At 43.0% G+C, this 13,549-nt stretch overlaps 1 protein-coding gene across 12 annotated transcripts; it reads right to left on the bottom strand.

The window, feature by feature from the left end:
* LOC8072162 (serine/threonine-protein kinase HT1) lies at positions 216-13,034 on the bottom strand. 12 transcript variants are annotated; one of them, XR_002455250.1, is made up of 10 exons: positions 12,585-13,034; positions 9,291-10,284; positions 4,139-4,609; positions 3,209-3,322; positions 3,005-3,087; positions 2,802-2,924; positions 2,603-2,702; positions 2,125-2,175; positions 1,425-1,471; positions 1,134-1,353 (listed from the first exon to the last, which is right to left on the bottom strand). XR_002455250.1 is itself a non-coding variant. In XM_021465418.1 (3 exons), the coding sequence occupies exons 1-3, from the start codon at positions 12,835-12,837 to the stop codon at positions 4,270-4,272; spliced, it is 1,587 nt and encodes a 528-aa protein (XP_021321093.1). In that variant the 5' UTR covers positions 12,838-13,034; the 3' UTR covers positions 4,009-4,269. The 12 variants fall into 12 exon arrangements, 2 of the variants coding, with proteins under 2 accessions (XP_021321093.1, XP_021321094.1); XR_002455257.1 differs by lacking the exon at positions 12,585-13,034 and adding an exon at positions 11,391-11,587; XR_002455251.1 differs by lacking the exons at positions 1,134-1,353; positions 1,425-1,471; positions 2,125-2,175 and having other exon boundaries at positions 2,606-2,702; positions 3,005-3,123.

Genomic DNA, 13,549 nt, shown 5'->3' with positions numbered 1-13,549 from the left:
AGTGTTAAATAAAGTAATCACATGTCCAGCTTTCATGAATGCCAACATTGCCCATGCAGTGTTCACTGTGACTTCTCCCTATCCAGATTTGTATATGACTGTATGTCTGTTTATAATTTGAATATCTGCTCAGTCTCATGGATTGAAAATGGAGCAAGGCAAGACAAATTCTCGGACAAAAAAATCTTCAGCACAAATACAGGTGCGCTGTAAACTACATGAAAGCGAAAGATGCATAATATTTCCAACCAGAAATGTTCAGTTTACATTTTCCATTATTGAGGTACATATGGAGTTATTGGAACGACATATTACGACTCATGCTCTTGTTGCCATGCAACTGCAACGCTTTTTTTACATAAAGTCCAACTACTTTATTGTTTGTTTCATTTTCTCTAAATAAGGCTGAACAAGGTTATTTGTTTCCTCTCAACGCTTCATGTTCCTAATGAATTGCCATCTGGTTATGAATTCATACTGGTTGGCCTATAACTTGGTGGAAGTTAAACAGAAACAGGATCAAAGCATGTTTCGATTGTCTGCACATGTTGCTTACTCTAAAACATTCTCTAGCTTGGTTCTTGATGAAAGATGACTCTCACCCCATCCACCACTCTTTAGCTGCTTTGTTAAGAGAAACTTACAGGCCTTCCGGATACAAGTGCTGTTACCATAACTCTGTCCAACAACTGAGAGACCCTCAATAGCAAACCATGTGCCAATATGTGAAACAAATACCCCAAGATCCAAACCTGTAAAACAATTTATTGATCATTGATTATCTATTTTCTTAGTGTTCTATGAAATTTGGCTATGTTTTAATATCTACTGCACAGCATACTACTGGTTTTATTTAACTATGAACTTGTCTAGTTTTATTTGCTGTATTAAAGGTTGCCCCTTTTGGTATTCTGGTTAGCAACCTATGCTATATGTCTTTTGCTGCAGTAGGAAAGTATTTTGACTGTCTTTCTTGATTCTCTTCTGGATATTTTGAAGTCTGCATATCATGGTAAGTTGATAACATAGTTATTATCTCATGGAAGACATTGACTGTATTCTTTGGGACTATGTACTTCAGTTCTGCTGAGCTAGGCTGGGAATTATTCTGTAGATTTAAGTTTAAAAGTGTCAAAACTTCAAGCAATCCAATAAGGACTAAATGTGCCAAATTGAAACCTTTCTATGGTCATGTATAAAAGTACTGACCATGAGCCATCATCATTCTGTAACTTCTCAATGAATTCAGTAGCTCCCCTAATGCATTGATCTATTTCATCTTTTCGATGCCAAGGGTACTTCTCCTTGAACAATGCTAATGCTTGCATGACTGATGAGGTACACTTGACGTGCCTGTAGTATGTATGCATGTTATTTGTTTTGCCATAAAGGAGGTATTGCTAAGAATGTTGTAAAATTCTTACTGATGCGCCACCATGATATCTGCATATATCTCTGTCATGTCAAAAATCTGCCATGAAAAAAGATCCAAAGCCCCAATTTTCAGTGCTCACATGTAGATAGTTAGATATTAACATATTATGCTCTAAAACAATAGTTCCCTAAAGACAATACTTACTTTTCTTTTTGATATAACTAAGACAGGTAATTTGGCTCAAGAACGATATCTTTTACATACCAGAATTTTCTTGGGATTTTATCACTATATTGGTTCAGACTAGAAGTGCTGGTTATTTAGCTCCATATTACCAGTGTATTTGTGCCTCAATTTTTTCTTACCCAATTTTTTTGATGCATCTTGGCTCCTATTCATATAACTTAACTAGAATCTGCAAGTTAATTTTTTTTAAAGCTGAAACACAAATTTACATGCTTGTCCTCAGTATGATGTCTTATTGTTCCTAAGCACGTTTTGCCATAAGTAAAGAAACATCAAAGTAGCTATAATTTACCTACTGTACGCCCAAAGTAAGAAACTCTGAGCAGACATAATTCTTTCCAAATATCTTGTGATCATTGTTGCATGAAATGCTGGTTTGCATTCTGAAATTAACTAAAGCATAAAGCCCTGAACCTATCAAAAACCATGTATATATGCTATTACAATGAAATCGTAATGCATGGAAATTTAGCTAAATAGTAAAGCAGGAACTGGAAACATACCTCCATCCATGGATATGTGCGAGCTAGCTCCTAAGTTCCACCATTTGGGTTCTGCATCCAATTCAGGGTTAGTACATAGCTACTCTCCGCTTTTATTTACTTTCTTTTTCAACCAAAATGCTGTTAGTTAACTCATCACCTATACTTATGCTAAAACTGATGGCTATTCATTTCTCATTTGGTATGTCTGGAAATCAAGCTTGACTTTTCTGTAATTCCTGTACAGTATTCTGTTAATCTGTTCAAACTTTTCATCTTTGGAGTGTACCATAATCATTTCCACAGAGGAAAATGTGCATCACTGCATTTGCATAGTATATTAGTTTCTAATTGTTACTTAGGATTAGTGCTATTAGCAGCATATAGTTTTTTTCTTTCATTCGCCGCCAAATGTCCATGAAACAATATTTGTTCAACTACCTTGAACCTTTCTAATGGTAGACCTAGATATGTAATGCAAAGTAAAGTAGTTCCATGCCTGTAAGGATAATAATACATTCACTGCATCATATAGGCGGCATGTTTCCATCTGATCACTTCCAATGTCTGATGAAAATTTGGACAGCATTAAAAAAAACCTGAAACCAGAGAAAACATGATATGTTATTTTAATGATCTTGTAGTTTTGATGTGTCGTTTTGATTCTGGCAAGGATAGGGTGAAAGAAGGTGTTGAACCTTAAGAGCTTATGCTGTGCAATCTGAAACCTGCCACCCCTGATCTGCAACCTGGAAGCCCCACCCTCCTTTAGATATGTGACAGCACTTTCTGCTGAAGTCACCAGAAGGATTGTCCATGATCTTAAAATTTAAGTTAGTAGAGTTAAGCAGGTAAGTTAAGAGAAACAGAGTTAACGTACTTCAATCTTAGACAACAATACCTGGGAGGCTTTTATGAAAACATGTGCTTTCTTGAGGGTACTTCTATATTCTTCTGCAATATTACATGCTAATATTGCTTGGACTGCAAAAGCAACATCCCATAGTTGACCAGACAGACCTTTGTAAAGCGACGATACTTAAATATCAGCACACAATGACAGTGCCTTGTAGAAAGAGGGATCCTAAAGTAATGTTTAATTTACCCGCACTTTCATGCCATTTTCACCAATTCATAGGAAATCAGCAACTCTAGCCAAATGGCGCTTGAATGTATCTGAGTTGGATTTTTCGATCCAACTGCACAACATGGACAATGCCTGCAATGTTTACTCTTTGTAAGGACGTTTGTCATGTTCATTAGTATTGATAAAATTCGAAGTGTTCATTAAATGCAAATATTTCCTGAATTCTTACTGTACCCATCTTTCCTATCATGTATTGTCAAGAAGTGAACGATTGGCCAAGTGTACACAAAAGTGAAAAGTCCTTCCACAAATTATTTTTGTGGACCTATTTTTTATTTTAAAAACAGACTGGATAAAGTGCACATATTAACTATTAATTATAAATAGGGAAGTGATATGAGTGTGAGCTTGGACTCATGTCTCATGATCTCAACCATCTAGAGTTCTCAACCTCTTCTCTACCTTAGGCCACATTTATGTCACCTGTTTTTTCTACTTTCTGAATAAGAAAAATGCTTAAGTCCTTCTGGACATAAATTTGCAGAGTTGCTTCTGTCAGATTAATCCATTATGATTTAATGAGCGAGGACTCTTGGAAACCCTTAAAATTCACGAATTTTGGATTCCAAAATTTCTTTGATTGGGTTTCACTCCCTTTTATTTGCCATTATTCAGTTGCAACAATTGGTGCTATAACACTACATAGATTGATAGACATTGGTCCATGGGGATGCTTATAAAACAAGTGTAATCAAGGGTTCAATGCAGTTTTCGCTGCGCCATCAGAACATTTTTTGTTCACTTCATGTAAGCAGGTATTTCAGTTTCTTAAAAAAACTAAAAATAACAAACTGTCCATCAGTAACTAATACTATTCAATGTGAACTTGTTTCTGCTGCTATGTTCAAAATTTGTCCAAGTTGTTTTGAGAAGACATAATTATCCTACCTTCTGTACCATAACATGACAGAAGGCAGACTGCGGAGTCAGCTTTCTGCTTCTGAAGCACAAGTCTATTAATACTATAAATACATAGGAATAAACCTCTCTCCAGGTTCTTTTCCTGGATTGTGGATGACTCAGTCCAGCGTCATCGGTTGGGCGACGCAACAGCGGAACCGAGCCTTACGTACAGTGGTCAGAACCTCCGTCTCCACCTGTTCCAGCATCTTCACAATCTCAGTGAATGGGGGACGGACTTCAGGGTCTGCGTCCCAGCACCTGGTCATGATCTCCCCAAGGGCGGGGAGGCAGTCGTGGGGTATGGCTGGTCGCACACCCTTGTTAACCACAGCAAATGCAGCTTGCACTGCAGTCATGTTTGCAAAAGGGAGATTCCCAGTTACCAACTCCCACAGGACAATGGCAAAACTGTAGACGTCAACTTTCTGGCTGTATGGCCTATGCTGGATCATCTCACTGCAAGCAGAAAAATAGCAAGTTATCACATTGGAAACAAACCAAACAGAACTTGATAATTTTAAGCAGTAGCATTATTAGCATTATTGACTCAAGAGCATCAGCATCACCAAAATCAGCCACCAAATGAATTTAAACATACAACTAGGGACCCTATATGCGAAACTTTAGTGGGTAACATTTACATTATGCATGCATGCAGATATACTACAAACCAACTGGCAAATGAGAACATTTGAACATGTCAGAATCTTGTGCTCCTACTCAAAATATACTTAATATAGTGTGCGCGGTCATTTCACACCATCCAGTAATGCTATATTACTTATTTGGTTGAAATGATGTCATACTATTCAATCCATACTGAAACTTCTATAACAATTTTTGGCAACTGATCATCATTTGCATATCTCCAAGAGCAAAACACATGGGCAGTAGGCTTTCCACTAACACATGGAAGAGACAAGGGTCAGATTTAGGCCATGTTACCCAGGTTGTTTGTGGGCTTTGCAGTTACATCAGGACAAAGGAATAAGCAAAAAGCAACCACTCTCAGGTCTCACCTACCTCCCATCTTCAACATGGACATTTGGATCCTATGCAACTTTTACCTGGCTAGTCAAGACCAAACTTGCCAATTTAGGATAGGGGACACGGTATGTTTGTCCAGTAAGCTAGGAATGTTTTTTTCGCCGTTGATATCACAGAAAAGGTAGAGGAAAACAAGCTTGAGGATAATTCTTAGTGACAAGAACAATGTATCCCAATAGGCCATCTTAGAAAAACACAATCATTAGTTGAGCTGCTTAACCCTAAATTGCTTGAGTGAGTGCCTAGATATTAAGAAATAGGGGCCACAACAAACTCAAACATTTTTAGAATGATAAGCACAATGGGCATAGGTGATGTATCTAGCTAGCCAAGGGACTAAATGATGAATTGACAACAAATGCTCATCTACCAAGGGTGCCATTTAATTGCCATGGGAGGTACAATTGGTTTGGATTCCATCTCTGCAAACGCGAACGGTAACGATATCATATCGAAGAGGGAATGTGAAGAGTACGAGTCAATACAAGACTTGTTTGGTTTAAACATGTAGTGTATTTGTTACCAGTAATCCATCTTTGCCAAGATCATCAGATGCTAACGAGATGATGCATAGGCCTTTTGAACATGAACTGGGACGGATAGCGCGACATGACCTCACTACCTTGGTCTTTGGAAGCAGAGCTACCCTAACCAAGGGCATGGGTCACCGACCATCGATGAATATGCCACTCAGGCTAGCCAATGGTTAGTGAAACAGCAATCAAGACGACGAGGCCACCACGGAAGCTTTAGCATGTGCCGAGGGGGGTGGGGGGTAAACGAAGAAGATGTGGGATCCAAGGCACCGATGCAGTCGAGAGAAGAAAGGAAAAGTAGCTTGCAATCGCAATCTGATGACGCCGGGGTGGGAGGGGCAACGGATGGTGGCATCTGATTCGGCGCGAATACGGCTGGCACCGAAACAAATAAGGTTTAATGGAATCGGTTAACGGCGTTACTCGTTTACGTTACAAATATCCTAACCAAACACTACTTAAGTAGCCAAGTGGAGCTTAGGAATCTCGTTTGAATATCAGTTCAAAATTGGAGGGAATAGTGTTCCTATTGACAAAGTAGATACAAGATATGAAACATTGCTCAAAGGTTGGCTTTCAACTAATTTGGTACGACTGAAGACATTTAGATAACTTGGTTGCATTGCATGAACGACAGTATCATGTTGTGCATCAGGTCGCACCTCTAGCTAACATGTGATTTAGTAGAGTAGCAAGTTACAAATGTGGCTTGTTGATTGTAGTCCACTCCTTTGTTGCTAGTGAGCTTTCCTACCATAGGGAGCCAAGTTGGCTCTCTTCCTGTAACAAATATTATTGCTACTCATCAAGGATTAGCTAAGGGGCGTGTTTGGGACCGTTTAAAATCGGATGCGGCCATCCCACCACGAGAACTAAGAAAATCCTACCATACACATCGCAAGAATCGATGATTCTTTGCAGCGCCAAAGACATAACAACCGTAAGATTGAACTAGCCCTCGCTTTTCTATGTCGTGGGGTGGAGGCCATGGTCGCCATATTGCACCATGCAGTGGCCACGTCGTGGTCCCAAACATGACTAAGGATTCCCCTTTTGGAGTAAGTCTTGCAAAGAAAGAATGGAATAATCAATATTGCATAATGACTTTTTGCTCATTCAAGAGTGTGGCAAAGCACCTTGGTTTGTTTCCAAGTTGGAAAGTCAAGCCACATCACCTGGCATCGACTAGTCATCCAAATGTCCAAGCATGATTAGACAATGGACTAGTCATGATTTATTGATGAGTAGAAATATGGAGAGCACATCTCTTTGCTTTTGAAGAAAGATTACTTGGAGATGGTAGTGAAGCATCGCCACTAGCAACAATCTCGGCCCAATGTCTACATAGGTGACTCCAAGATTGGGCGAGAGAAAAGCTTTGACGCTCAAGTCATTGTAGAGAGATTATTGTGTTTACTTTGTGGTAGTGGGAGTGACTATTAGGGCATACACGACGTTGTGGTTTTGCTCTCTATTTAGGTTAAATTAACCACAATTGCCTCACTACGTGAGGAGAGAACGCTTGTCGTCGTCTCACGAGGCGACGAGCCTAGCTCGTGCTCCCAGAGTAGGCAACGATTTCCACCAATGTTGTGCGAGCGACTGTCATCGGAGCAAGATCGAGTGCAAGCGCAAAAATGGTGGGAAATCGTTTTCCTCACTCGCAAAAGCTTTCGTGTAGCATGCTTCGCCAATGGCAACCCTTGTCAATACAGAAGGGCACAGGGTTTTGGCCACGAGCAGATAGGGCGATGACAATGCAAACGCAAGTAGGTACAACGGCACGAGCTGACGTATCTGCCCTTAGTGTTACAGGGAACAAGGTCTGATGCATCCACGTCTTTAATCGTGATTAGATACATGCCCCCACCCATCTGGTGCTAAATGCACCATAAGGCTCCCTGATACCAATTATTGCGTTTACAGAATAGCAATCGCATGAAAACTTTGGATCATGTTTGATTGCAAAAGAAATGGAAGTTGCCAATGATTTACACATCTAGCTATCCACCGTGCAAGCAATATGCTCATCTTTCATTCGGCTTCTCCTTTCCAGCCATCGTCGCCGTCACCATGGCAAGGACCATGTTCATTGTTGGGGGGCCCAATTCATGGAACCACGACCAAAGCTTCCTTTGTACGATATTGCTCCACCTCTTCTTGACTCTGCCCACTTCAGTTCTGCAAGGTTGGGCCCAATTCGTGGAACCAAATCTTCCTTCGTCCCATATTGCCCCATGTCTTCTTGGTGTTGCATTGCTAACCCTTAACTCCACTACCCCTTCTCCTTTGCCTCGGCCACCAATTAAGCCTAGAGCAACTGATCGCAGGATGACAAATTCAGCAAAGGTAGCATAAATAGGATAATAAGAGGCTTCAATTGGCAACTTGGAGGCATCAAATGACCATTGAGGTAGATGAATAAACTACGGTTGCCAACCCCAACACCAACAACTACTTTGCATTTTTTCCAATGCCTAATGTCTAGATCGGAATCTTCCTTTCTCACCAATCGCCTTTAACTAGGCGAGATGTTATCATGCATCGCATGATTATTTAAATTACACTTAATAAGACAACAAAACAAATGAATGTTCTAAGTGAGAAAAAAATGCTAGAAAACATATTTCTGACATGTAATTAAATTGGCTTTAACTAGAAGAGATGTTACCATGCACCACATAATTACTTATTTATGCTTCTTACAATAACCAAGTCATATTTATGTTACAAGTAAAATACTTGTATAAAACATTGAATTAAACCACCTCACATAGTGGAGTTGAGGGAAACCAAATTTCCTTGGCTAACAGGTAGAAGCTAACATTACTTGAAGATATAACTAAAATAGTAAATAGCATGTTGGATCTGTAGTATATTTACAAATGCTCCTAAAAAGACACATACTTTATGGACCTCTCGAAGAATGCATAGTTCATAATCTTAGAAGAACGCAGAAAAAAATGCAAATCACAACATAAATAGAAATGGTTATTAATCATTAGCATCCATCTAAAATAGTTCAACCAAAAGGTGAAGGAACATACAGATTCCTAGAATAGCACTGCTACTTTACTGTTTCTAAGTATTAAGCAATATATGGATTAAAGTGGTAGTTCTGGAGAGCAGCAGCATGTATATTTCGCATGCAAAAACACATTCTTGCATAATCACCTATTCTAAGCATGCCATGCAACAAGAAGTAACTTAATTTTGGAGAAACAATCCATATAAAAAAACAAAAATAACCAGTCAATACAGACCAAAAGTACATTAAACTATAATACAGGAGCAATGAATATAACTAGTAGAAGTGTATTGCTTTCACAGTACCAGCCATTACCATGTTACAGGTAAACAATTTAACAGAAAGTGTAAGCAACCACATAAACTGCATATTCTTGTAATCAAATAAATGTACTTCTTGATACGAAGTTCCACACTATGATCCGGAGCAATAGCAATGCAAAAAGATTAAAACAGATTTGCCTTATTGAAATAGCATAACGACTGAGTAAAATAAATAGGACAAAGAGCATGTCTGATCAACTTACGGAGCCATCCAGTGATATGTTCCAGTTTCAGGTGTCATCCCCTCAGTCTTGACTTCAATCCTAGCCACTCCAAAGTCAGCAACCTTAATGGACTTATCACCAGAAATTAGGAGGTTGTCTGACTTAAGGTCTCTGTGAACGAAGCCAAGGCCATGAACATAGGCCATGCCACGTGCAACATCCAATGCCTGCTTGACTGCCAACTTCAGCGGAACAGACCTGTTTTGCCGCTTGCTCAGGAAGTTCTTAAGAGATCCACCCTTTGCATACTCTGTGACAATACACCAAACCAATGGCTTCCTGCATGCACCAATGAATTTGACAATATTTGGGTGCCTCAGTGTTGCAAGCATTGTAACTTCTTGGACAAACTGCTGCTCCAACAGTTGAGCTTGCTCAGGGTCAGCCTCAGGTCGCTCCAAAAGCTTAATAGCAACATCCATCCCATTGTATGTTCCCCTGTAGAGCTTCCCATAGGCACCTTGTGCAAAGGCCATGCCCATATGCAGGTTCCCCAGATCAATAGTCCACTCCTCATAATCCTTGAGTGTCTCAGTTGGGAACTTGTTGTCCATCAGAGCATGTGCCAGCGCATCGTCACTCAAGGCATGGGACACCCGGCCAGGGCGGAAGACGCTGTGCCCAACCGAGTAGGTGTCCACAATGACAGGCCCCTTGAGACTAGGATGGCCAAGCATGCCAGTGCGGGAATCACTGTTAGAGCCAACGCTGCTGTGGATGGATCCCCCATGCATGCTGGTCTGCATGCTGTTGTGGCTATCAACAGACATGTTTGAGCCCTCCCCTAGCTTCTGGTAGAAGGCCATGTCACCGAGGTTCGCACCGTCGTCATTGCCACCCACAGCGCCAATGAAGCCAGGGAAGTTGCCGCCTTGTGCCATCACTCGACAACCAAAATGTTTGCCTCTGCAGTAACTTGGCTCTTGCCCCGGGCCCCTCAACACAGCTCCCAAAAGGCCTGGCGATTGATTAGCTGCAACCACGGAAGAAAACTGAGGTCAGAAACAAGGGGCAAAATAGTGCTCTACTAGATACAGGCCAATCAAAGGCAGAGGTTTGAAGATTCCATTCCTACAAGACACAAAGGTTTCCACTGCCATCAAGATAGAACCATAAATAAAACCATCCATACAAGAATCACTATTTAAGGAAGGAACCCAGCCCACCAACAAAGACTAGAAACGCATATATACAACCTCCATTCCAAATTATCCAAATTATAAGACATTTTCACTTTTCCAGATATATACATTGCTTTTACATGCACCTAGACATAGTGTATATCTAAGTGTATAGCAAGCAAAAGTTATATGCATGTATCTAGAAAAGGCAAAGTGTCAAATAATTTGGAATGTAGAGAGTATAATATATAGTGCATACAAGCATTCAAAAAATTGTACTACTCAAATATAAGTGATACTAGGGGGGCACAAAATAGTTTTGCATTAAATACTTTCCACTTATCAACCAATCACCATTAATCATGTTGCTAATAGCCTCTGATTAGGAAACAAAGTGAGGGCACAGGCGTCTTTTGTGTCTTGTCTGAATAGTAAGTCCTAAGTACACTGATAGACAGATAGAGATAATACTGTCTGTATCTTCCCGTAGCTACTACAGGCTGCAAGCGGTACAATCCCCAGAGCCACCACCAACGTGCCAGCATACAAACAAGGGAATCGGAAACCTATAGCAACTCCAGAAGCGGGAAAAAAAATAATTCGACGGCGTCCAAAAGAGGTAACCCCCCAAATCCCTAACGAATTGCCCCTAAAATGGCAATCTCGGCACCGAAGACGCGGCTGCAGACCTTTTCCAGAAGCCAAATCGAACGCCCCCAGACAGAAACCTGAAACCGACTCCCTTCCCCAAGATAGCATGAACGAGAGCACGAATATTCAAAGCTAGGCAACTCCCCCCACAGCCCCGGAGAGCACGGCACGGGTGGCACTAAATCGACTTCGCCAACCCGCAGGCCGCAGCACTCGGCCGTGGACCCCCACGAAGAAGTAAGGAAGGATGAAGAACCCAGCCCTGTGCTCCGGGTGGGTGGCGGTCGGGGGGGCAGCACTCACTCACCCTTTGAAGAGATTGCCGAGAACACGCCGCCGCCGCCGCTGCCGATGCCAGTCGATGGAGGAAGGAGGTCGAGGTCGGAGCCGCGCGCGAAGGCACCAGCGATCGAGGTCGGACGGTGGTAGCACTAGCAGGCGGTGGCGAGTCGAGTCGAGGCGAAGGCGAGGCAGGACGGAAGAAGAACGAAAGCGAGAGTGAAGAGTCGCCTCGGTGGAGTTTATAAATAATAAAGCGGGGGGGTGGGGGGGGGGTCATTAGTTGTGAGGTTAGCCACGTGGCGGGTCTGATAGCGGATCCACCGCGCCGGCGCTGCTGCCTGCGCGGCGCGGGGGGTGGGGCCGAGGGAGGGATAGATAGATGGTGGGCGCCGCGCCGCATTTGGGAGGTTGGCGAGGGGCCTCTGCGCAAATCGTCACGGCGGCGGTGGTCGCAACGGGCCACACGGCAGCGCGTTGCCGCCCGCCCGCGCCCTTTCCTGCTGCTCACGAGGGAGGAGGGAGGTCGGAGGCGTTTTACCTATATCTGCAGTGATGGCATGGCGTATCGTATGTATGCACCCGCATCATGGTGGGCTTTGCGTGCCGGGGGCACTGTGTTTTTGCCGTTATTATGGATAGATACAGATATGATGTTTTGGGAGAAACAAAATAGTATAATACTATATGCTTGTATTGATTCTTTTATGTATAATAATATAATATAATATATAAGATATGCTTGCTTGTATTGATACAGCACGCATCCATCTCTACGCATGATCGACGGTGGAAGGCACGGCTTTGATGAGCCGTTGCCTGCCTTTAATTAGCGAATCCATCTTCAGCCCCTCCAGTTCTTAGCCTACGAACTAATTAATTATTATTATTAATCTTCTCTCGCAAAGGTCTACTCACGCAGATGCCATGGTCATGACGCTGCCGCCGTGCAAGGGGGAATAGGCTGGTGCTCTCCTCTTGCACGACACAGTGGCAATAGTATTTTCACCTTAGGAGATACTAGCGCGCGGGAGCGTACGTCTAAACACCAAAAATACTATTACCATATATATGTGTAAAACATATGCAATATCTATATCAAAACGCTTGCAACAACATTTTGAACAAACTCTTGCAAGATGCCTCTAAAACACTAACAACATATGCAATATATATCATGATCTACTTTTTGCAATATCCATATAAAACACTTGCAACATACCTCTAAAACGCGATTCGATTCTTTGTGGTGGAGCCTGCCCACCTGGGTTCAAGTCCTCGACTTGGCGCAGGTGCTCGCGTTTTTTTGGATTTATTTCAGGATTTAACGGCGCTATGCTTTCAGTGGTAGGCGACGTCCTCGTCGACAACGAGACGTCTGTGGTGGCTTCTTTCAATCTCGAGATCTGTTGGGTCAGCCATTCGAAGATGCTCATAGGAAACATACCTCTAAAACATCTAAAACAGAGGCTCATCACACGTGTGGAGTTCGTCGGAGGCGGCGGGCCGGCAGCCGCACGCCGCGACTCGCAGGCGGCCACACGCCACGCCTGGTAGGGCTAGCAGCCCCACACTGCGACTCGCAGGCGGCCGCGCTCCAAGACTAGGAGAGGGCAGCGGCGCGCCGTGCCTAGTAGGGCTGGTAGTCGAGCATGATGTGTGAGAGCACAATGGAATGAGGTGTGCGAGAGTGAATCTTTTATAAATAGATGAGCAACTGGGCTGAGTGGAGCGACGTGTGGAGTTCGCCGAAAGCGGTGGGACAGCAGTTGTGCGCCACGACTCACAGGCTGTCACGCACCACGTCTGGTAGGGATAGCAGCCGCACGCTACGACTTGCAGGCGCCCACGCGCCACGCCTGGTAGGGCCTGCAGCTGCACGCTGTGACTCGCAAGCGACCGGCGCCGCGCCTAGTAGGGCTGATAGTTGAACGAGACGTGTGGGAGCACAACAGAATGAGGCGTGCGAGAGTGAATCTTTTAGAAATAGATGAGCAAATAATAGAGAGAGTCGTTGGGCGAGCGCCGCGTGCAAAACTGAGTGAAGCGACGTGTGGAGTTCGCCAAAAGCGGTAGGACAGCAGTCGTGCGCCGCCACTCACAGGCTGCCACGCACCACGCCTGGTAGGAACAGCAACCGCACGCTACGACTCGCAGGCGGTCGCGCGCCTGCACCTAGTAAGGCTA

Source organism: Sorghum bicolor, chromosome 7 (assembly GCF_000003195.3).
Source record: "Sorghum bicolor cultivar BTx623 chromosome 7, Sorghum_bicolor_NCBIv3, whole genome shotgun sequence".
Classification (NCBI taxonomy): Eukaryota; Viridiplantae; Streptophyta; class Magnoliopsida; order Poales; family Poaceae; genus Sorghum; species Sorghum bicolor.
The sequence above is the reverse complement of the archived record's forward strand: the minus strand, read 5'-3'. Positions and strand labels throughout refer to the sequence as shown.

Coding starts and splice junctions, on each gene's coding strand:
- LOC8072162 (XM_021465418.1), bottom strand. CDS start 12,837: ATGAGCCTCTGTTTTAGATGTTTTAGAGGTATGTTTCCTATGAGCATC. Junction 10,285..12,584: donor AATCGAATCGCGTTTTAGAG/GTATGTTGCAAG, acceptor CCGTGGTTGCAG/CTAATCAATCGCCAGGCCTT. Junction 4,610..9,290: donor ACATATCACTGGATGGCTCC/GTAAGTTGATCA, acceptor TTCTGCTTGCAG/TGAGATGATCCAGCATAGGC.